We start from the raw sequence: 24485 nt of genomic DNA, 5'->3' as shown, positions 1-24485 counted from the left end.
CGGGGGGTTCCTATTTTATTGGAAGGAAAAGCATCACATTAATCAGATGCCAAATCCTTTGGTAGGAATTTCACATTTCAGCGAAGGCTGAGGCAAAATTTTAAGAGCGCTTTGAGAGAATTAGTAGACAAATCGATATACAGAATCAGGTCGGCGGGAGAAGTAAGCACATACTCTTGCAACCGATAATGGGGTGGATGCTAAATAAATGGGCTAGTAGATCGAAAACGGTGTCACAAAAATGCCACATGGTTTCATAAGATTTTAGAATCTAAAAAAAACTCTGAAGTACTGGCCAAGTAAAAATCCAAATGGGAATTTTGGAAAAAAATCAAACATTTTTGGGACCTCCTTCCCATTTTTATTATTATTACCATTGGATGATGCTTTCAGAATTCCGATCGATTCATTCTTCCGTCGGATGAGAGCTTTTGAGAATTCCGATCGATTCATTCTTCCGTCGGATTAGAGCTTTTGAGAAATTCGATCGATTTCGTTCTCCGTTTTCGCATTCGATGCACGTTTCGCGCTTCCAGGTATCGTTTTGCCTTGTCTTCTCTTGCACAAAGCCCTTAATCGCATCAGAAATCGCCGGAGGAAATGTCTTGGCTTCCATGTATCGTCCTGCCGGAACCAGCATGTGGCACCGGCGATCCAGCAGATAGGTCGCCTTTCAGAAAAAATGCGCTTGAATGGAGTACGTAATCAGCAGCAGCTTCAGATACAGGCCAATTTCCCTTGCACATAGCCAGTAATCAGCGAAAAAGTCTCCTTTCTCCAACGAACACAGTTGATCAGCTCCATGTCGACCTGCTGTTGTTCGAGAGCACGCTTCGATTGTGTCAGCAGCCACAAAGCCTGCGCACCATTGCACCTACCCAAGCGCTGTCACTCTCCTTCGCGCCAGTTCTGTGGAGATCGCTCAAGTTTTTGTTCTAATCGTAGAATATCTGGTCAAGAATTGCGAGGCCGCATGGAAATGCGTTTGGAAGGCATTCGTTTGCCGTTGGGAGCTCGTTCAACACCATTCCAGGCTTCGACAGCGGTTGCATTTCGCAGTGATCGTGCGTTTGGACCCCTAATGTGCCTATCAGAAAATTTCGTTGGCGGAACTTCCGCCTGTTGTTTTCCTCTGTACACAATGTGGACACCATTTAGAAAAGGACAACACTCCATTCCTCAACTCGTTGTCCGTTGTATACAATTTGTCATAGGCGGACTCTGCATTTTTATATCGCTTGTACTTCTTGGTAGAGTGGATGTACGCATGTTTAGGAGAAACGACCGATATCAAAGTCTCTGTACCATCTTTGACACTGTGGTAATTCCCACGGCCGTGTTCGTGGCTCACTATCCGGCTTATCGCAACAATGGGATTGGAATTTCAAAACAGCAAGTAGCCACCCATTCTTTGATTGAGTATCCACATTTGCAGTTCGAAACGTCCGAATTGGCCATGGAAACCTTGCGAGAAGCGGATCTGCTGATGCAAGAGGGGAATGAAAAGGGTGAACATTCTCAGCCGTATTGCACTTCTCGTAGTGCCTGGCCGCCGATGAAGGGCAATGCTTTTGTCAAATTTGCGGCTGGTAAAGTCAGCCCAGCAGTTGTTCGTATTGACACAGAAAGGTGATAAACTTTGTCGTAGACGCATGCGTACTTTCACAATCATATACTTGCTCGATTTTGATTTGGCAATTCTTTATGGAAATCGCAGGGTTTGTGCCAAAGCAAATCCTGCAAAACGTGATGGTTTGATGTACTGGTTTGGAGGTAACCATGGCCTTACCAATAATGAGACCATACGGGAAAGAGGCATGTAAGATCTGCGACGTAGATTGCCTCGTTGCCATGTGTAATTTGTCTGTGAAATTCTTGATTCTATCAAAAGAAATTTAGGTGCAACCCAACCATTAAACTTACAAACCTAATCATGAGAGAATTAATAAATTGGACATTTTCAGGATCATTCAAAAGATGGGAGAGGTAAGGGCCTTGAGATGTCCGAACAAACAACCTCCAGGAGCAAATGACCAACATGCATAATGATTATGCTAGCTGTAGAAAACAGGGTGATTTTGGACAAAAGGGAAACTCATGGACATGGAAATTCGAACACCACATAGTCGAAAGGAAGGAATGGGGGACTGACAAAGGAAGTTAAGGAAGGGAAAGGTTTATAAAGTGGGCCTTCCTACCATCTAAATCAACCTAGTGCAAAGTATGGCAATCCAAACAGAGTACTTTTTTATTTTGCAAAAGAATGTGTAGGAAATGGCAAATAAATAGGAAACATACTTCACTAGACTGTCTTATGCCACTCCATTCCAGTAGCAGGAATTTTTGCTTGTAGTAGAATTCTAAGTCACATACATTATAAGTCTCTGTATGTGTGTTATGTTGCATTATGGAGATTCCTGGAGAATTTTTATCTTAGAAATTGGAATTTCTTGTAGCTTCTCCAGTATAGGGTGTTTGTGTATCTATGCACCTTATGTTCACTCTTTGATACATCTTAGTACTTTACGTGTATAACATGCAGGGGAAGTGGATTTGTTATTGATGGTAAAAAAGGGCTAATTGTTACCAATTCTCATGTCATCGATGGGGCTGAAAATGTAAAGGTTTGAATCTTGCCTTTGTTTTAGATTTGGGAACTGAACACTTGCTTTAAATTTGTGGGTTGAGTAATCAGCATATCCATAAGCCTTGCATTGTAAGCTTTGTTTTTACGATGTACAACTTTATAAACTACTTGAATGCCTTCAGTAGAAGTGTTGTGATTAGGGATTCTTATCATGTATTGAGTACGTAGTGCATATAATTCATAGTATCAAGGTTGCAAATCATTTTAGCGTGGACAACTCCTTTTCTGATCCACCTTCGTCTTCATGCAATCTTGCACAAGATGTCCAAGTTGATTACAATATTAGCATTTGCTCTTTTTCTTACTCGCATTGTGTGAAGCGTTTTCGACCCTCGAGGAATCTCTCCCTCCACCTGCCGAAAGAAAAGAACCTTCTATTAATGCTCGACAGAAAACCAACGATACAAGTGGCTATCCGTATAGTAAAAGAAGTGATGGCGGTTGTCCAGCCTGCTTCTAAAGAACCCAACTTACTGCGTAGGAAATCTCAAAAACAGGGATACTGACCAGGCTGGGGGACTACACAACCAACGGATCCTCGATCCGTGAATGTGTACAATACACCTGCAAGCCAAGCCTTACAGAAACGTGCACACCTTTTGGTGATCATCTTAGAACCCCTCGTTCCTCGATCCCATGTAGCATGATAGATGATGTCCTACCAAATGGCAATGAGGGTGCCTGCTGGAGGTACCTGCTGGCCGCCCATCGCCAAACTGCAACAGGCGACCAAAATGTTCTAGGGAGTAATATTGGACACCGTCTCTCAAGCACTATCCTTGGGTGAGGGTACATAGGAATGTTTCTTGTTTGCTCACCCTGGTTGGATTCGCTTTACCCTTACCAGTAGAAGCGGTAAATGCCTTCTCATCATCGCCACCTTTATCTTGCAACTTCATCCTAGCTTCCTTCTGGAGCAACAGAGGACAAACCTCCTTAAAGGTAAGAGGATTTGACCTTGGGCAGTTACTAGTCCATTGAAGCTACGTGGAAGCTTGCTGATTAATAGCATGGCTAATGGATTGCTGTCAACCTTTTGGCCAACTGCTGCAAGTCGATCCTTGAGGGTGTTCACCTTGACTAGATAGTCATTGACATATTCTGCCTCCCCTAACTTTGGGTCTTTTCACTACAGAGGGGGCTGCTGTCCTGCAACCTCCTGCAGCTCGTGCTGCACCAAAGCATGGCCTGACAGCCCTCATAACCTAATCAAATGCCCCCAAAACATGGCATAATAACACCTATACAAAATACCCCCGGGCAGGCCGTAGTGTTCATTCATGGGGCTAACAGGCACACACTGCCTTAGTTCAACATATTATTTGCCCTTGAATTCTCTGTTGATAGGCATCCTCATCTGTGGCTACATACATTTTTAGTCAAGGCAAATGGACTGTTAAACTCCTCTACTGTGTCTTTATAGAATGTAAAGGTTACATCTTGGTCCTTTTGTCTGTGTGGTTCTCTTACATTGTGTATATCAAAAGCTATTTCTTCGATGTGAGTCGCGACTTTTACAGCACGTGTATTTTTTTGTTATGCTCTATGCCAATTGTTGTTGATAGCTATTGGCTTTATAAGCTGAATACGGTCTGTGCCATTGTATGTTTTTGTGTTTTTAAATACCTTCTACTGTGTAGATTGACCTGTTACTCTTGACAATTTTAGTTTTCGTCAAATTGTGGTTTGTAGGTTACCTTTTGTGATGCTACAGGATTTGATGCACAGATTGTTGGAGTTGATGAAATCACTGATCTTGCAGTTGTGAGGGTAAGTTTATTTACCCTCTCACATGCATTTTCGAATTAAACACCCATGAAGCCTTAGATAAAAGTAATTTTGCAAGGGAATTGCTGAATTTGAGCGGAACAAAAAATGTTATGGTTCATTTAGAGAATGCCGCAGGCTAACATCAGGTTAAAGGTTTTTGTATTCTCACAAGTTGGATGCATGTGCTTGATATGTTGCAATTTAGATCTTGATTTATATTAGCTAGTCTTTGCTATGCGTGATGGAGTTTATGGTTTTCAATCTTATGCGTGACTATCATGATATTGAAATCGCACTATGTTGTGTGTTTTTGGAGGATGAGTTTGGGCATGTTCTTGGATTCACCTAGATATATATTCCCGCTGTATTAGCGGACATGCAAATTTCACCGTGTGAAAGTTTTTGTCCACGTTGTAGCTTGAATGAAGAGAATGTGGACTACTTTTTTATTAGCCTTCTCCTTTAGTGCTAGCCTTTGTCACAGCTGAATCTGCCCTTCACCTGCCGCTAGTACAAAGACTTTGTATAAATGAATGCTCAAGTATGTGTTGGTGTGTGGATTTGTATGGGTGAGAGCATTATGTTTATACTATTGTCTACCCCCACTGTTGGGTGCTGATGACCTCGTTGGGGATGCCATAGTAGCCACTTGCTGCTATATGTGATGGAGTTTATAGTTTTCAACCTTATGAGTGACTATCATGAGATTGAAACTGCACTACGTGTTGTGTATTTAGAGGATGAATTTGGGCATGTTCTAGGTATATGTATTAGATCTTGTAAGAGAACATCTATGACAAGATATAATATGATCTTTTGGAAACATAACATGGTACAAGTTTGAATAATACCAGTCATTTCAGTCAAAGCCAGTCCACAGGTTTTTGGAATTGACTCGCTTGCAGCTCTCTGAATTTTCATAGATTAAAAGTGGAAAATGTATTTTTGAGTAGCCAAAAACTAGTGAGAAATGAAGCTTTCTATTCCAGACTGTCAGAAATCCAAATGATTGCTCTCATGTCTTAGAGCTGAAAAAGTTTGAAAAGGAAGATTCAATTGGATGAACAAAAGATAATCATCTAATAATATCTACTAAACAGGTACTCTTACACATATTTTGAGGTGGAGCCTTTTTTAATTGGGATGCTTTTGGGAAGACCAAGGACCATTCAAAATGTCCTTCCTTCCCTTATAACTAGAATAAATGCAATAAGCAAAAACTAAGGGTTGTCCTCCTCCCAAGACTTTAGTCAATATCTTTTTAGCCCATGGGAGAGGTGGGGGAAGAGAAGAAAAAGAAATTGGATACTTTGTGGATTTTTAAAAATGTCCAAAAAATATAGCTCATCATTGGCAAGCTAGGTTTTTTGAGGTGGGGTGCTCGCCTGCGAAGTAATACAACAATCCATTTTTTGTGAGGGTTGCTTGTGAACACCCTTCCCTTGGCACGGCAGGCACCTTTGTGCCAACCATGACCCCTGTGACCTCAAGTAATGACTACTATAGAAAGGTCATCCTGAGGCAGTTCTGCGACTCTTGTGCAAAGAGCTGTCTTCGTGCACAGGCACATACTTAAGTTTAACACTAAGTACACATTAGAAGTCTGAATACAATTGATAGCTCTACACATATGATATGACTTATAACTGATCATGTACCATCTAGTGCATGCATGAACACTCGGAGGGAATGTGAGTGTCGTATTCATGCAAGGTTTGCATGTGGCAGAGGTTACTATGTCAGTATGTCTATTGAAATTTCCAGCAGTGATCTTTATACCTATGACTCATTTTGTGACAGGATTTGATGGCGTTTGGCCGGCATGACTTTTTGCTTATGCATGGAACTATTCAAGGACGTCATGTCACATGTGAATGTTCTCTTTGATGATGCAAACACTCATAAGTTTTTTGATATATTATTGGTTTAGGAATTGAATCCCCCTATGTGGAAAGGAGCCACTCTTATGTGGTGAAATTTGCCAAGGGGGATTTGGATGCCTGGGATTCTCTCTTTTCATATTTTTGATATGAACTAGATCAATATTCTACTTGGCAAAAAGTAGTTCTATTGTAGGAGCCCAATAGTGGATTACATACGGCATAGTATTACCTTTTTGTTTTGATGGTTGGCAAAGCTATTCTTTTGCCAGCATCAATGGCCTTGTGGCCAGGTTTAATAATCCTCGATTATGTTATAAAGACAAGCAAGCTTTATTTCAAGATGTCTCTCATGACTCTTCTTTGTCTTCATTGTTTTGCTATATGATGGAGCTTGACAATATTGTAAGTGAGCTGGATTGTATAGCTCACGTATGATTCATTAGACCTATTTTCTGAATAATCTCATGTTCTTTTGAGAATGTGTTTAAGCAAAAATTGTCTTCTATTTGGGGCGTAATAGAACATTAAGGTTTGAGTACTGGCTGATATGTTGCAATTTGCAAAGGTGAACGTTACCACAGCTCAGGATAGAGCCAAGTATATGCAATTTAGAAGGGCTCACCTCGCGTGCTGGCCAATTAGCATGAATGGTAACCTGGCATGCATATGGTGTTCTTGATATTTTATTATTCGTAAATGTATCACACTAATTTGTGGTCTAGTTTGTTGGGATATCGAGCTCCACTCGTGATATGCCAGGGTGACTGTTGTGCATTTATGTCACCGACTTGTTAGTTGCAGATGCGGTTGGTACACCGCCCATGAATAATAGCTGGATGACAGCTATCCTTATGTACTCTAGTTCGTGGCTCAGTTAGTATGCCACCTTAGTTAGTTGAGTTTGGTTTGAGACCCACATATAGAGTTCTTTTGGCTTTCACAACTAAGAAGAGGAAAAACTGCTTTCGCGGACTTTGGTTTTCATAGAGGAGCTTGCTTGGTTGGAGTATCTATTAGTCACTACACCCCTCATGAGGGGGAAGGAGTTTTGGATTATGGGAAGAAGATACCTTTCAGGAACACTGTGGTTCACGATGTTCTTATAAAGAATAGGATACATGACGATAACTCTAGGCTGAGTGTTGCATTGCCGCGCAGTGACAATTTCTTATTTCTCTGTCCAAAACTCTCTAGTGTAAGGCTATTTTGTGGTGGGAGGAATGTTATGAGCCCACACCATAGCATGAGTTGGCAATAGGATGGGGTTAGGTCCAAACAATGGACCCATTTTAATGGGTCCAGGATAACTTCAGTCTATGCCCAGTGTGCAGGTGTCCTTAAGTTAGGGCCATCCTTGGATAGGTCTGTATAATTAGCTGAGGGCTCATTTTTGGGGATCTCACGGGGTGGACTTCCTGGGATATGGGGACGTAGGGCAAGCCCATGCCTAGTCTATCCAAACATCTGGATTATTGGACTCTCTTGGTGTGGGACACATGGATTATGGTTGTGGATGCGGCTCAGTGCTTGGCTACCCTGCATTGCTGCACTTTGACAATTTCTTGATTTCTCTGTCCAAATGTAAGGCTATTTTGTGGTAAGAGGAATGTTGTGAGCCCACACCATAGCATGAGTTGGCAATAGGATGGGGTTAGGTCCTAAGAATGGACCCATTTTAATGGGTACAGGATGACTTTAGTCTATGCCCATGTTGGAAATAGAGGATAGAATCACTCACACCTCACTCCCGATCTAGCTCATACAACACTCAGAGAGACAGACAGAGAGAGAGCAAAAACTCAGATATATTCCTTCACAATCGTGGGCAGACAAAAGCTCAAAGGATGAGCGTGTACAACAGCCAATAGAAGCTGCCAAGATGCTAAGCCTACTCCTCTCCCTGCGCGCTTGCCTGTGCAAGGCTTTCAGTGCAGGTGATGAGAAATGAGGGGGGGAGAGGGGGCTTTTTATAGGCCCTTGCTGGGCTGAAGAAAACTGACCAGTAGGGGGTCGGCCCCCTGCTTGCAGCACCAACTTCAAGGGCCCCTCCATTGACCAGGTTAGCCGGCTTGGGCCAGGCCTATAAATAGGCCCATGTGCCCAACACATGGGTTGCTGATGCAGTCTGTAGGCCCCGCCCAAATCTGCTCCATGAGGTGCCTAGAAGGCCGCACCACTCTTCCCTTTGCTGCGCGGGTTCCAGCTAGGTAGGTTCTCTGCTCCCCTACCCCCCTATAGTTTCCTGCCCCCTTGTCCCCTCAAAACGGGGGCTCACCGGTGAGGCAGTGACTTTTCTAACACCCCCTCTCAATGACACAACTGTGGGCCGATCCCCATGTGTCGAATGAGGTGTTCCATCTGCTCCCTGGGAAGCGCCTTTGTGAAGATATCTGAGATGTTGTCGTTGGTCGGGTAGCACATCAACTGTATGAGTCTTTGTCGATGAGTTCTCGAACAAAGTGGTAGTGGACCTCGATGTGCTTCATCCGTGCGTGAAACACGGGGTTGTTGGCAATCGCTATGCAACTCTGGTTGTCGCACATAACCACAGTCGCATCTTCTTGGGCCACATTCATGTCCTCCAAGATCCACCTAAGCCACAATGCTTTACATGTTGTTGTACAGGCAGCCGTGTACTCTGTCTCTATAGATGAAAGGGCGACAGTAGGTTGTTTCTTACTCAGCCATGACATAGCTCTTGATGAGAGTAAGAAACTATATCCAGAGGTCGATCTCCGAGTATCAATGTCACCTGCCCGATCACTATCACAAAAACCTCCCAACTCAATGCCTCTCGTATAAGTGATGCCGTAGGTGCAGGTATCCTTCAAGTACCTTAGCACCCTCATACCTACGTCCCAATGAGCCTTCTTGGGTGTGGCGGAGAACAAATAGAGCAATCCAACTGCGTAGGAAATATCTGGTCGGGTATTGAACCGAAAACCCTAAAAATTGAGATATTGTGACCATAGTAGGCTTCATATGGAGTCTTGTCATCAACAGCCTTGGTCTTGGTTCTGTTGAGGATGTGAATGGCAGTGTTTACGGCTTGACCCTAGTAGGCTTTCGAGAGATTCCTCGCAACATGGTCAACCCTATCTCTGTGACGGTCATGTGCTTCCTCTCAACAACTCCATTCTATTGAGATGTGCGAGCTGTAGTGAGCTGTCTTTTGATCCCTTGCTTCTTGCAAAATCCATTGAACTCAGTAGAAGTAAACTCTCCCCCTCTGTCGGTGCGGAAGGCTTTGATTACCTCCCCGCTCTCCTTCTATGTGGGCCTTCCAGTCTTTGAATTTCTCATAAGACTGAGACTTCTTGGCTAGGCAGAATACCAATGTCATGCGACTGAAATCATCCACTAATAAAAGAGAATACCACGAACTTGCAAATGAATTTATCGACATTGGGCCGAAGATGTTGGCGTGAACCAACTCGAGCGGCTTCTTGGCCCGTGATGAGGCCTCCTGTGGGAACTTGTCCCTGTATTGCTTGCCTTCCGCGCAAGCTGTGCAAACACGACCATTGCCTGCAATTGGTTGAAGTCCATCCACCATCTTTGTCTTTAGCATCTCGACGAGAGTGCCATAGTTGACACGATTGAACCGCTCATGCCACAATCTGGATCTGCCATGGTTCCCATGCACCAACAGGGCGTTGAGCCGATATAGCCCATGCTCCTCGACACCTTGAGCCACCACCTGTCCATTTGCCTTGGATGTGATAGTGACTTTGCCATTGTCGAATAAGACTGACATATTGTGCTTGTCCATTTGACAGACAGACAAAAGGTTCTTGCACAAATTCGGTACATACAGTACACTGGAAATCAGCTCCTCGTTCCCTGCAGTCGTGATGAATGGAATACTACCAACACCCTTCGCAGGGCATGACCGGTTATCCCCCACAGTGACCTTGGAATTGGGATGCGTACCTTCCATGGTTTTGAACCACTCCTTGTTGGACATATTCTTTGAAGCTCCACTGTCCACATACCAACCTTCCTCTCCTTCACTGACTGCATAAGCGGAGCAATACTCAGTGATGATGAAGAGAGCGCCAGTCGTGACATTTGCCGATTCCTCCTTGGACTTGGACTTTTTTTTGAGATCCAGAGTAAGTTTAAAGACTCCAAGAACAAAAGCAAGACCAAGGATGCAGAGAAAAAGAGATAGATGAAGTGCTTCTACTGTGAGAAGCTTGGTCATTCTACTAAAGAGTGCCGCAAGAAGAAGGCTGCCGGCTTGTCCCTTGCCACGAGAGCCTTCTTGTCCGATTGAGTAAATAGTTTTTCCCCAATCTCTTCCTGCAATAGTAAAAGCCCAAGCTCCTCGAAGGTGAGAGGCTTGGTCCTTTGTCCTACAGTCACCATAGTCACAAAACTCTTAAAACCTCGAGGTAGCTTGTGTAAAGTCAACAATGCCAGATGACTTGAGTCTACCTTCTGACCAACTGCCACGACTTGGTCCCTGACCACCTTGACTTTTGTCAGATGGTCATGAACATTGTCTGCCTCAGTCATGTCCAGATTGTACAGTTGATGTTGGAGCATCAGAATTCGCGATGTGTTGTTTGTTTCATACAATCCTTCAGGATAGCTCATGCCTCTACAGATGTCTCGGCCATCTGGATGTGCAGAAGAATAGAGTCCGCCGTGGTCCCAATGATTAATGCTAGGGAGTGGGCATCTCTCTCTTCCCAATTCTCAAGCTCTTCACCATCTACTGGAATGACAATGTTCCCCTTGCTGTCCAGTAAATCTTCTGGCTTTGCCTCCACCCCCGTTGTTAGCTTCCACAACTCCCGAGCCATTAGATGGCTCCGGATTTTCACCTTCCTGATCGGGTAGTTCGACCCGTCTAGTTTCCCTGACTTTCCGAAGTTTGGGATGGTGAATGAGAGGAATCTGGAGGAGGAGGAAGGAAGAGAAGGGGCTGAAGAGGCAACAGTAGAATATTTGTCCTCCATCCTTGCTGTAATAAAGAACAGGAAACTGTAAACTGAATTTGCAGCGGAGAACTTGACCACGCAGCAAACCTGAGTGTCGATTGGAGTCGCCTACTTGCTGAAGTACTCCGATCTAGAGCTGTAAACCTTGCTCTGATACCATGTTGGAAATAGAGGATAGAATCACTCACACCTCACTCCCGATCTAGCTCATACAACACTGAGAGAGACGGATAGAGAGACAGCAAAAACTCAGATATATTCCTCCACAATCGTGGGCAAACAAAAGCTCAAAAGATGAGCATGTACAACAGCCTATAGAAGCTGTGAAGATGCTGAGCCTACTTCTCTCCCTGTGTGCTTGCCTGTGCAAGGCTTTCTGTGCAGGTGATGAGAAATGAGGGGGAGAGAGGGGGCTTTTTATAGGCCCTTGCTGGGTTGAAGAAAACCGACCAGCAGGGGGTCGGCCCGGCCCCCTGCTTGCAGCACCGACTTCAAGGGCCCCTCCACTGACCAGGGTGGCTGGCTTGGGCCAGGCCTATAAATATGTGCCCAGCACATGGGCTGCTGATGCAGTTTGTAGGCCCAGCCCAAATCTGCTCCATGAGGCACCTAGAACGCCGCGCCACTCTTCCCTTTGCTGCACGGGTTCTAGCCAGGTAGGTTCTCTGCTCCCCTACCCAACTATAGTCTCGTGCCCCCTTGTCCCCTCAAAACGGGGGCTCACATGTGGGGCAGTGACTTTTCTAACAGCCCAGTGTGCAGGTGCCCTCAAGTTAGGGCCACCCTTGGGTGGGTCTGTATATATTAGCTGAGGGCTCATTTGTGGGGATCTCATGGTGTGGACTCCCTGGCATACCGGGACGTAGGCCTCACCTTCTCTCTCTCTCTCTCTCTCTCAGTGAAACATTGCTCAACCACTTAATCTAAGAACTCCCTTTATCCCTCTCGAGGGTAGTAAGACATCAGATTGGATCAGATTCCTCATACAATATCTGCCATCAGTGGCCTATGGTCTGATTTTGCAGGCTTTTCTGCCAGGGCAAAAATTTTCAACTTACGCAGTCCTGAGTCAGGAATGAGCAAGTATTCCACCATACTATGGCGAGTGTTTGTATCAGGTCAAACTTATACAAATCCACACTAATTCATCAAGTAACTGCAGCACTCTTACCTCAAAAACGTTGCTTTTTAATAAAAGGAATAACTTCAGCAACCATAAGCTAATTATCTAATATTTTTTTTATCAATGAATTGTTGATTTGTGTTATTGTCTCCAAAGTGAATGGGCCTCTCTTTGCAATAGGTGAAAATTCAAGCTGGACAACTACTTTCTGAAGCACCAATAGGAAACAGCGAGACTGTAGAGCTTGGAGACTGGGTCATAGCGGTGGGTAAGGACAGACATGTTTAAGTTTCTATTTTAGACACATACCTTTTATCTTTGTTTTGTATAAAGGTGCTGGATTTCTGAAAGGCTTGAGGTATCTTTTGGTTATTGACACTGGTTGGTTATCTGACATGGCCAGGTTGGAAGTCCTTTTGGACTGGACAACACCATAAGCTTGGGTATAATTAGTAACTTGCACCGGACTGCTTCCGAGGTATTTAGAAATGTTTTGTCAAAGATAAAGATGCATATTTTGTGACTTGTTCTTACATTGTCAAATGAGGAACTCTTGTGCTTTTCACCATGCAAGGTTCTGCAAATGTTTTGGAAAATCAATCTGCTCGAAGCTGAGTTTATTTAGTGCTTTTAGCCATCCTTTTTGGAAGTTTTTTTTGTGATTTAGGAATATTAGAATTGGCATACTGCTCTTTCATGTATGAAATGTCTATTGGCGGTGTGGTATCCTTTAAAGCACCCTTTTGAGCTGCATGTAATGTTGAGCAAGCATGACTCAAATTCAAACTTTCTGGATCTTCTGTAGGTTGGGATTTCAGGAAAACGGTTTGACTTGTTTCAAACAGACTGTGCTATAAATCCTGGGAGCTCTGGAGGACCTCTTGTGAATGAGTTTGGAGAGGTTATGCATAATGACCCTTGACCTGATACTTCCAACCTTCCTTGTCACATTGTTTCATTTAAGATGTTTATCTTGAATAAATTTTATTCATTTTTTATAAATATATTTTGCTTGTTAGGTTATTGGGATAAACACAGCAATTCGAGCAGATGCCGAAGGAATTGCTTTTGCTATCCCTATAAACAATGTACTCAAGATTTTCATATTTATTTGGAAAAATCTGTAAGATGAGTTATTTGTGAAAAGTTGAGATTGCAATATTGTATTAATTACTGCTTTTGTTCCCCCTTGACAAATAGGTTAAACATGTTATTAAAGATCTCAGCAAAGGGTCAAATATGAGGCATCCTTATTTGGGCATAGAAGTGGGTGCCTTGTCCTGTAAAAGCTTACATTCTGTAATGTTCTCTGCAATGAGATGAGGTGAAGCTTGCTGATACAAGCGCCCATTGCCTTCAGGTATCCAGACCTTCCAATATTGGCAGGAAATATACCACTGATTCTAGGACAGCCCTGATTCCCAAAGCTGAAGGTGCTTGTGTTTTGAAGGTTGGTGGCTTGCTTTTGGTCATTATCCTTTCATGGATTTTATTTATTGCTACATTATTGCTGTATGTATTATTTTAGACAGACATACTAAACTGCTTTTAAAGTTCCAACATTAGCATCGGTTTCTTATTTTTTGGTTATAATACCTACTCCACCTCACAGTTAGAATTTTGTGTTCTTTTGGAAGGCCACCTCACATGACCGGTTCATGAGACCATGAGAGTGCAATTAATGTGTGAAAATTTGTAAGTCTACGGTCAGCTTGTATGGCATAGCAGGGAACCGTATTTTTATAGATGCCTATATCCGAGGGGCACCCTTTGTGAGAAAGGAGATTTGATCAACATAGTGCTATTTTGACTTGAGACGTACTATATCTATCCAGGAAATCGTGGCCTAGCTCCTCTGGATTCCATACCACAGTTGCCCCTTCCAAAAGCAAGGCCTTGCTCAGGTAAGTAATCTATTTCATGCCACAGCTCGGACTGTTCAGATAAGGACCAGCTGCCTCCCATTTGAGGTACCCCATAACTAGGATACATCCCCATGGTGCAACATGTAAGGTACAGCTCAAAAATTGCTCATATAGCCTTTGTACAGATGTACAGATGCTGTACGTTCGTTTTCCAACAGGCACAATAGTTGTGCATTGTATGTGCAGTTTTGGACATCGGTGCAGACTTCATATGTGTGGTTAGTGGCCTCTTTGCAGCATTTGAACTAGGACTGTGTCAAGACTTGCTCATTTTCAGTTGAGGACAACACATCTGTGATTTTGTAACACAAGTGTTGCATCTTGGTGACAGCTGTTACGCTCTAGCCGAGGTAGCATGACCTCGGAAGAATCAGTCGACATTTCCCTTAAAGGATCTATCTCTGTAATATGTGTGTTTGCGCTTCATGTAAATGATCGGGAGGGATTTAATGTCAAGGTCCTAGGTGAGGGCTGATTAGCACCAGACTAGGTAGATCTAAGACCAAGGGCCTAGTGCAAAGATGTGCCTAGGGGCAAGGAATTTAATGCATCCCAAGAGAGGGGTGAAATGTTGCATTAGGAAGGCCCTATAGTGATGACATGTGGCATCTAGATCTATCTAGGGAATTGGGGCTTGTTGAGGCTAGTGAGAGAAGAGAAGAGGATTATTCATGTCGATTTTGGTAACGAAGATCTCTGTCTACTAGTTAGTCTCAGCAAGATTTGGCTGGGAGGTTTTTTCATGGTGCTGCTCCCGTGATCTGCAGTAGAAGTTAGATAATAGTGCTTTACATTTGGTATCAGAGCAAGGCTAGAGGATGAAAGGGGATTCGTGATCTACGACGAAACCTGCGAAGGCTACTGGTGACGGAACGTGAAGTGATGAAGCGATGGAGCGCAAGGTTCCCGCAAGGATGATCTAATCCGTGTATCGCATGATCAATCCGAGCCGTTGCTGGAGCGCAGGTGTGACAGCAAATGTGTGGGCGTGATATACGACGTGGTCATGGAATAGACCAGCGAGCTCTGTGCATGGGCGACGCACCGACAGAGTGTTCGACTACGGACTCTTTGGCCACGAGCTTCATTCATCTTAGGTAAGCCGCTGACTGACGCACGGGCAGTCACTCAAGAACGGGGAGGCCTGCAACGCGAAAGTGAAGTCAAGGAAACGAACTTGCTGTGCAACTTGCTGCGCGTGATGCCCAACGGGGAAACAGACGAAGGTTTCGTGACCTTCACGCGACAAACGAAGTGACTATTGTGGGTTCGATCGGTGCTGGCTTACGAATTGGCCTACGCAAGGTTGTCGCAGAGCGCAGGAAAGGCTGGTTGACAGACTAGCGAAGTGGTTGAAGCACAAAGGCATAGGACCTACATGCTTCAGGATATCTGGCTACCTCGACCCGTGACAGTTTTCACTTGATTCCCTCAGACAGATTTTGAGCAGAGAGCAGGCTTCGTGGACATCTGTATTCGTGAATATCCAGGGGATCAAACTGGGGAGCAAGTTCATAGACCAGGGGGCTCTCTGTGACTTCTGTCAATTCTGTGTTTTCTTTTCTAGATTTAGTTTGTTGATGCTTCGCTTACATAAGAGCTTACAGTTTACGATGCTATAGGGACAGATTATGCCTGTGCAGATGCCTGTGTACTTCAGTCTGAGTTAACTTGCAGAAATTTCCCTAGTATAGGGAAAGTGGTATTTGGTTATATGTTTGTGTCAAATGCCCAGTTAGTGTGCATGTCGAATTGCAGGAATTCCCTAGTATAGGGAATTGTGTCAGATGGTTGGTACATTGAATTGTGTCAACTTGTAAATATAGTTGGCTAGTGGTGGTATTATTTATTATTTAAAAAAAAAGAAAGCCCCCAAATCAAAACAAAACAAACCACCCATAGAACGGAATGGAAGCAGAAGAAGGGGCTTCCAGGAGGGACCCTGGTGAATCAGGAGTCCGGCCGACCCAGCATGGATCGCGCCCAGTAGCTCACACTTTATCTGGCAGGATTGCATTGCTGGAGGATGCCTTGCAACAGTTGTTAGCGCAGCAATTACAGGCCAATGCAGGGCAATCCGAACTTAGGAGAGCGATACAGAGTATGTCTGCCAGACCTTCTCGAGAAGAGAAGGGAAGGCTCCAATGGAACTGGAGTCTAGTGTCCATACGGTCGAGCCTAGGAAGGCTAAAGTGCCAAATATTGCAAATTACAGACCGGAAAAGTATTCTGGTCGGATGAACGACCATAGCTCCGATGTCATTGAGACCTGGTTACACAAATGGGACGAGGCGTTCGCCATTTGTGAAATCAGAAATGACATCAAGAAGATCCGTGAGGCCACCCACATGTTTAGTGAGGCAGCGGATCGGTGGTGGATTAAACAACAAAAAGATGGTATAGCATCCACTACCTGGGAAGGCTTTAAAAGAGAGTTCAAGAAACACTTCTTACCTCCTGACGAAGCATCCCGAGCTTGGGATCAATATAGGAACCTTCGTTAGAGAAATTTATCAGTGGCAGAATACACTGATAAGTTTCGAGAGAGTGTAATGAAGGTTGACGAACCCCTGCCTCAATCAATCCAAGTGAAAGATTTCATATTTGGATTGAATGATCGAATAAAAATGGAAGTTCGGGCTAAGTACGCGAACACGCTGGATGATGCAATAGCTATAGCCCTGAACTATGAGGATGCCAAGGGCAGCAAGCCAAGTGGGTTTGCACAGGTCGGAACCCAGTATGGGTATCCGAAGAAATCTGGGTTTAAGAAGAAGTGGACTAGCAGAGGGAGTGGTTCTCAGCCGAGTGGTCAAGCCAAGCAGGCGAAACTGGCTGAAACTCCTAAAGCAAGTACCACCATTGGAGTGAAAAGGAAAGTAACCCCAATGGCAGCCCGGGCTTGGTCTAAGTCTCCCTTGAACCCAAAACAAAGGGAAAAAGCGAGGAGAGAGGGCTTATGTTTTGGTTGCCTTCAACCTCACCAGTGGAAGGATTGTCCACGTAACAAAGATCGTCGGATGGCTGAGATGGTGATCTCAGAGTGCGACGTGGAGATGTAGGGAAGTCCCAGAGCGGAAGAGATGCAGATTTAGCTAGCGGGATCTTCTCAAAGGTTAGTACCTTGTTTGTTATGTGTGTCTGTTGCTAAGTTAGTGACGAGTGCACCTGATAACATCCTATCTAAGCTCGCAGCAACGGGGTATACGGCCTTTAATGATACGGAGTTAATTAAAATGAAAGGGCAAGTGGCCAATCATGAGGTCATTGTGTTGTTTGACTCGGCGTCAACTCACAATGTGATTAACTCCAAGCTCGTGAAGAGGCTGAAATTAAAGACAAGTCCATCTGACTATGCGTATACAGTCAGGATGGCAGATGGAAGTTCAACTGAAGTATGGGACCAAAGGGTTACCCAGTTGGAGCTTCGGATTCAGGACTATGCTGAGAAGCTTGATTTTGAAATGACCAAGCTTGCTCATGCAGATATAGCCGTGGGTATGGCGTGGCATTCTAAGAAGAATCCAGCCATTGATTGGAAAAAGCACGTATATCAATTCAAGATGAATGATGTGCTTTATGTCTTGCGAGGTGAGAAAGATCTACCTCAGGGACCGTTGGTTTCCATGATGGAAATCAGAAAAGCTCAAGTAGAGTTTTTATTCCTTTGCACAGCATCGGTAGAGCCGGTTGATGATTCTTCGGCTAGCACTGATGTTACGCAAAGTGGTGAGATGGCCAAGCTGGCTAATCTTATAACAGAGGAGTTCTCTGAATGTTTTAGGGATGAACTACCTTATGGGTTACCTCTAGAGCGGAAAGTTCAGCATAAGATTGAACTGATCCCGGGGGCAGAACCTGTAAATAGACCTCCCTATAGGATGAGTTTTAGTGAAGAGGCGGAGGTGCGTAGACAACTAGAAGAATACCTCAAGTTGGGGCAAATTCAACCAAGTTTCTCACCTTTTGCTTCGCCAGTGATATTAAAGAAGGAAAAGGATGATACGTTTCGCCTCTGTATAGATTACAGAGCATTGAATAATATCACTGTTAAGCACAGGTATCCGATGGCTCGGATTGATGATTTGCTAGATGCATTACATGGAGCCGTGATTTTCAGCAAGATAGATCTTAAGTGTGGCTACCATCAGATCCGGATTAGAGCCGAGGATGTGCATAAAACCGCTTTCAGAAGCAGGTTTGGTCATTATGAGTTTTTGGTAATGCCCTTCGGACTTACCAATGCTCCAGCGACCTTCGTCATGCTTATGAACGATTTACTACGTCCGTATATCGGAAAGTTCGTAGTACATTTTATTGACGATATCCTGATATTCAATAAAAGTATTACTGAGCATCGTGAACACTTAAGAATAGTGTTCAGTACTTTGAGGAAAGCCAGTCTTTATGTAAATAAAAAGAAAACTATACTGTGTATGGTTAGGCTTGAATATTTAGGGTTCATAATTACTCCACAGGGGGTAGAAATGGATCCGAAGAAAGTGGTTGCGATACTAACTTGGCCAATCCCTCAGAGTTTGACCGCGTTGCGATCGTTCTTGGGATTTGTCCAGTTTTATAGAAGGCATATCAAAGGATATTCCGGAATAGTATCGCCATTGACTGATCTGACCTCAGATAAAGTACCTTTCATTTGGGGACAGAATCAACAAGAAAGTTTTAACACCATAAAACGGGCTGATAGCACCAGACTAGGTAGATCTAAGACCAAGGGCCTAGTGCAAAGATGTGCCTAGGGGCAAGGAATTTAATGCATCCCAAGAGAGGCGTGAAATGTTGCATTAGGAAGGCCCTATAGTGATGACATGTGGCATCTAGATCTATCTAGGGAATTGGGGCTTGCTGAGGCTAGTGAGAGAAGAGAAGAGGATTATTCACGTCGATTTTGGTAACGAAGATCTCTGTCTGCTAGTTAGTCTCAGCAAGATTTGGCTGGGAGGTTTTTTCATGGTGCTGCTCCCGTGATCTGCAGTAGAAGTTAGATAATAGTGCTTTACAACAGCAAGGTACACCACATCAACAATTTCTACAACAATAAAATTGCACAGGATACCATCTAAGCAAAAAGGGCATACGCTGACAATGAGATCACTTAAAGAATGTGTGGAGCCTATTAAGAAGCCTTTGAGCATGCTTTTTATGGTTTGGTTTTGGTTTACAAGTAATGGTGCATCAATCGATAAATGTATTATTGTATATTTTGTGAAATTTTCAAGTAATAGCTGAGTTAAGCCATTTTTATTTGAAAGAATGGTGTCCAGGGGTAAGATAGGGCGGGTGGTCGAGGATGAAGGATCCATTGGGGGAAGTGCTGGTGGAGCTCTTTGGAGGGGGGCAAGCTGGCACTTTCCAAGTGCAGGTCCAATGGTGCTTGTAGAGGGGCCTCCCTTGGAGGAGCAAGAGGGCTTGGTCTAGGCTCTGGCCCTTCTCCGTGGTTAAGAGCAGTATGATAGAATGAGTTCTCAGAAAAATCTGTTGCACTTTGATCCTGGCAGGGTCTTCTAGCAAACCCACAACCATTTGGTCCTTAGCCTTTAATCGCCATTGGTATCTTGTATTCTTGGCCGCATACCTGCTCTTTGTCGAACTCTTTGTACCCTCCTTCAAACCCTACTTGAGAGGGCAACCACTAATATCTAAAGCCTGTTGGGAAACCTGTAGCGAGCTCTAGTCAAGGCCACTTGATGGTGGTGGAAGGTTTCCTGTAAAGTGGGGGACATGTCTTGACCAAGCTCTCTGCACTAGCACTCTTGTAGGTGTCTCCAGGACAAAGTCCAAAACAAGCACCAATCATAAGAATAATGTCCATGTCTTCATTGGGTGGTTTGTTTCCATCTCTTCTATTGTAAATCCATGGTACCAAGGTAGAAGAAAGATGAAATGCAAGCGTTGGTAAATTGGAATACGCGTACCAGAAATTGGGTAATCTCTGTGATTCAAGCTGGAGAAGGAAGACCCCTCTCCCATAGATGGTGACATCTTGAATGTGGTCGCCTTCAACTGCCAAGCCTCCCTCCAAACCTCAAGTCATGTGGATGTGAGACCAACAATGCATCTGATGACATCTTGATCTCAAAGCCCGGGCCTGCGTGCTCAACCTATTGCTTGCCTTAGGGGAAAGCAAAATACAGATGATGGTGAGAATCAAGGACCTTTTGAAGTCCACTCCTTGAGTCAAACAATTCCTCCTGATTTTGAAAAAGCCTTTGAGATTAAGTGGGAGAAAGAGGGGAAATGGGGCGGAAAGGGAGGAAGGGAAGAGAAAAGAAAGAGACAGAGAGAGAGAGAGAGAGAGAGAGACACCCGGGGAGAAGAAGCTTCCCTGCGAGAGGAGATAAAACAAAAAGGAGCTGGAGGCTCAATTTTTTGGGAGGCCAAGGAGAAAGGGCTTCTTGTATGCAGTGGGACAGCCCAGAGGGCTGAGAAATCCCAAGAGGTTGAACAAACGGGGGACAGGAGGAACGTGAGGAAGGAAAACCAAGTCCATGGGGCAGGCCTGGTGAAAATAGGAAACTCATAGGCTTTTCCACTTCAGGGGGCAGCAAGAACAACCGGCAGGGGACTGAAAAACTATCCAGGTTCAGAGGGCCCAATGGAGCAGGCAGAAGGCACGAAAGGGACAGAGCTGAATGGAGCAAATGCGACTTGGAGCGAAGGGGGGGAGTGGAGGATCCTCTTGACAGCTCCGCTGCCTGTGGGCAGCAAGAGGGGCTGGTGCTAACACAAAGGAACTAGGGAGCACTAGAAGGAGCAGAAGGGGGGGAGGGGGAACCCCAGGGCTTTTGAGAGAGCTGTGAAAGGAGGAGCTGCAGGCAGAAATGGGGAGAAAAGAGGGAGTTTTGCAGCCCAAAATGGACTGTCACAGTGTGTAAAGAGGGTGAGCAGAGGTGGAAGAGGGGATATATGCAGAAACATAATAAAGGAGAGGATGTGAGTGTGGAGGGCACGTGGAGGGAGAGGCTAGGTGGGAGGAGCAGGTTGAGCAGCTTGAAGTGAAGCTCTTACATTAGTTTCAGTAGAGCTTTGGCATAATTTGTTTGTAACATGCAATACTATGTAATGTTGGTCAAAACACAATGGCAAAATAATAGTGCAATAAACACTAAAATTGGTGATGTCACATTCTTTTGATTGTTCAGTGATAAGATTCCACTTTTGTACAACATACAAATTAGGCTGAGTGGATGCATATACAAAGCCCCTGGACAAGAAAAGTTGATGCATCTTTTTGATACCATGCACATGGTGCTTGCTTGAGCTGGTAGAGAGCTTTCTATGACAAAGCTCTGGGACGGCTGCATGTGGACCACTCCTTGGAGATACCCTATTTAGGAATTATCTATTTGATATTTTGACCAACTACAAAGAACAAACTGGGTTTTTATCAGTTTTACCATTGGAGCTAATGTCTCTCTGTTATCATATTCCGCTTCTTGCACATACACCTTGGCCACAAGGCTTGGTTTATACTTCACTCCCCATCTGAGTGATTTAAGGGGGCAATGTATTTCAGGCATAGGGCAGCAATTTATACTATTTCCATTTTATTTCCAGGTTTTTCCAGATTCCCCAGCAGCAATGACAGACTTGCAATGTGGTGATATTATCGTGGAACTAGGAGGGGAAGCAGTTGTTGATTTGTTTCACTTTGAGAGACTGATTCAAATCTCATCAGTTGGTCAGGTTCAAAGTATCGTTTGTGTACTTCACGAAGGCTAGGCTGGAAAAGCCTTTTTCATGTATAGGTATCGAATCAATTACTATAAAAAATGCTAGAAAGTTGTTTAATCTGCTTTTGATGTGATATGTTTCAGGTCTTGGATATGAAAATTTGGAGAGGTGACAAGTATGTGGCCTTAACTGTCACTATATCTGAGCTGAATCCTTGCTCTTTGAAGAAAACAAATGCAGGTGTATTGAATTCTTCCTCAATTTCAAGCAGTTTCGATCGTAATCAAACAGGAAAGATTATCATAGTTTAATATGTTCTCTGATGTCTTAATGCCATCTAGAACCAGCCAGACATGGAGAGCTTGTATTGGGTCATACCTTTGAAAATAAAGCTGGGAGTTTATAAGCATGCGTGATGTTGTCATTTGAACTATCCTCTCATCATGTGCTACACTGGAAGGAACATAAAGCATTCAAGGCTTGATAAAATTTTGAATCTTGATTACATAGATAAAGCAGGGAAGTGCAACACCATGAACACCAATTGGAAGGCTGTAATTAGATGGTGTGAATGTAAAAGATATATCTTTCTGAGAGCATTATTACATTAGAATGAAAACCTTGGTATTTAGATACGAATAACATTTGGGGTCTATATAAAATTTTCTATATCCTCCTATTATTGGTTTAATGTATTCTCTGAACTTGAGAGCATTGTTTGATTTATTTAGGTTGACCCCTTTCTTCAATTTATCAATGAACGAGGAGGCTTCTTAGCCATGATTACTCCTCATTTCTAAAGTTTTATTGTGTATTGCACATTGTGCACCCCTTCCCGTTCATTTCCATGCTATAGGTTTTTTCATTTATGCAATAATTTCTAAACTAGACTTTTTTTGCTTCATAGCTTTTATGATGTCTATTGTAGTGTACCTCGCCTAGTGTATAGTTAATTGCCTATTGGCTCTGCTCACTATAACTCACCAACAACAAATCCAAATGAAGTCGAACCACTTGCAAATGAAAGCTAATTATAAGGACATAATTCAGACATAGTTTCGTTTCATAACAATCGCGTTACAAAATCGAAAGCGCACAGAGCATGTGTAAAATCGTTGAGGCGTACAACTACCTCAACCTTTACATATTCCAAAATCATTACATATTTTGGGCTGTAGAGTACCAAATACACTACATTGAGACATTTAACGAATACATATTCTGTTTTTGGCTCGGGACAAAAGAGGAATAAAGTCTGGAATCTGATGAGGGACTGTGTTGCTCCGCCTTGATTGCTACGTTGATTGGATTTGGCGGTTCACGCTTGGACCAGTTGTCTCTCCCATCTCGTAATACGTGGCGCTCGGTTCTACGACTCCCCTTATGAGCTTGTCTGCATGCGGCTGTCCATGACCACCATCCACATAAAAGAAAAGCGAGCTCACATCAATTGGCATGACAGACCTAGGATCTATTATTGACCTCCACAAGCATTGCGCTCGTTGGATGTCCATCCCCTGACCATGAAAGGGGATTACCCATGATGCACTTGGGTAGTATTGCCCACTTTGCAAAAATTTCAACAAATATTTACTGAACGCCATACCAAATCGACATCACAGTTTGTATTTTCAAAACAAAAAGGCCCTATCAAAAGAATTTCTACTACTTGGACACACATGATTTTTCATTTCATCAGCTCCAAAACGCACATAAAGGTCCACACCAGACTGAGGATCCTCTGTGCTCATGTTCTTGGACACCATCCGGAAGTGTGGCTGCCCCATATCCTTCCCAACATACCATGAAACGTATGCATGTTATTCTATCTTAAGCCTTTCCACATGATCATTCCAAGCCGATGAATTTTTGAATGCCTTGTTTACCGATTGCACGCACTTTGCAGCCACTTTGCACACCATCTGAAGATGCAAATGAAAGAGAGCTCCTACTCTCCACCGAACAAATGCCAACGACACAGTAAGACCCCGAAAACTTGTGCACAGGTTCTAACAAACCTACATCAATGTCTTCTCCATCGACGCCAATCGTTACATTGACCTCCAACACCTAGGAACCTCCTACAATCATTTGCGGCCCTCCTCTCCCCCTCTTCACCACCTGCAACCTGCATGCAACCTTCGAATATAAGCCTACAGACTCCATAACCAAAGAACAGTCCAAAAACAACACAAACCTCTCATCTCCCTGCGTATCCTCCTCGCCCGTGCCATGCAATTCCTCCTCCCCTCCTTTCTTTGCCGCGTGGGCAAGCACCTTCGCTTTCATCTTGATCAACTCCATCTTCCCTCTCGCCACCCTCGCTTTAAAAGACTACATCGTGACGTGGGCGTGTCTTTACTTGGCCAGCACTAGGACGTTTTTTCAAATTCTGAAATCCTGTGCTTCCACAAAAAGCTTTGATTGAAAAGCTGCGTAAAAAGCCAACTGCGTAAAAAGCCAAGGCAAAACCTTTAAATATAGGCGAAACGGACG

The 24485-nt window shown here is 43.9% G+C and overlaps 1 protein-coding gene across 4 annotated transcripts; it reads left to right on the top strand.

Annotated features, from left to right (window-relative positions):
• Positions 1-414: 414 nt before the first annotated feature.
• On the top strand, positions 415-22633 carry LOC147885594 (uncharacterized). Of its 4 annotated transcripts, none has more exons than XM_087396504.1 (12): positions 415-1629; positions 1718-1819; positions 2543-2618; positions 4340-4417; positions 12553-12636; positions 12776-12850; positions 13178-13273; positions 13392-13460; positions 13573-13638; positions 13733-13822; positions 21873-22001; positions 22133-22633. In XM_087396504.1, the coding sequence occupies exons 1-12, from the start codon at positions 803-805 to the stop codon at positions 22298-22300; spliced, it is 1860 nt and encodes a 619-aa protein (XP_087252630.1). In that variant the 5' UTR covers positions 415-802; the 3' UTR covers positions 22301-22633. The 4 variants fall into 4 exon arrangements, with proteins under 4 accessions (XP_087252630.1, XP_087252629.1, XP_087252632.1 ...); XM_087396503.1 differs by having other exon boundaries at positions 2543-2624; XM_087396506.1 differs by having other exon boundaries at positions 2543-2624; positions 21873-21996; positions 22133-22287.
• The last annotated feature ends 1852 nt before the right edge of the window (positions 22634-24485 follow it).

Source organism: Dipteris shenzhenensis, chromosome 25 (assembly GCF_047967505.1).
Source record: "Dipteris shenzhenensis isolate YYH24624 ecotype China chromosome 25, Dip_SZ_1.0, whole genome shotgun sequence".
NCBI lineage: Eukaryota > Viridiplantae > Streptophyta > Polypodiopsida > Gleicheniales > Dipteridaceae > Dipteris > Dipteris shenzhenensis.
Note: the sequence above shows the minus strand (reverse complement) of the source record. Positions and strands in the feature narration are given on the sequence as shown.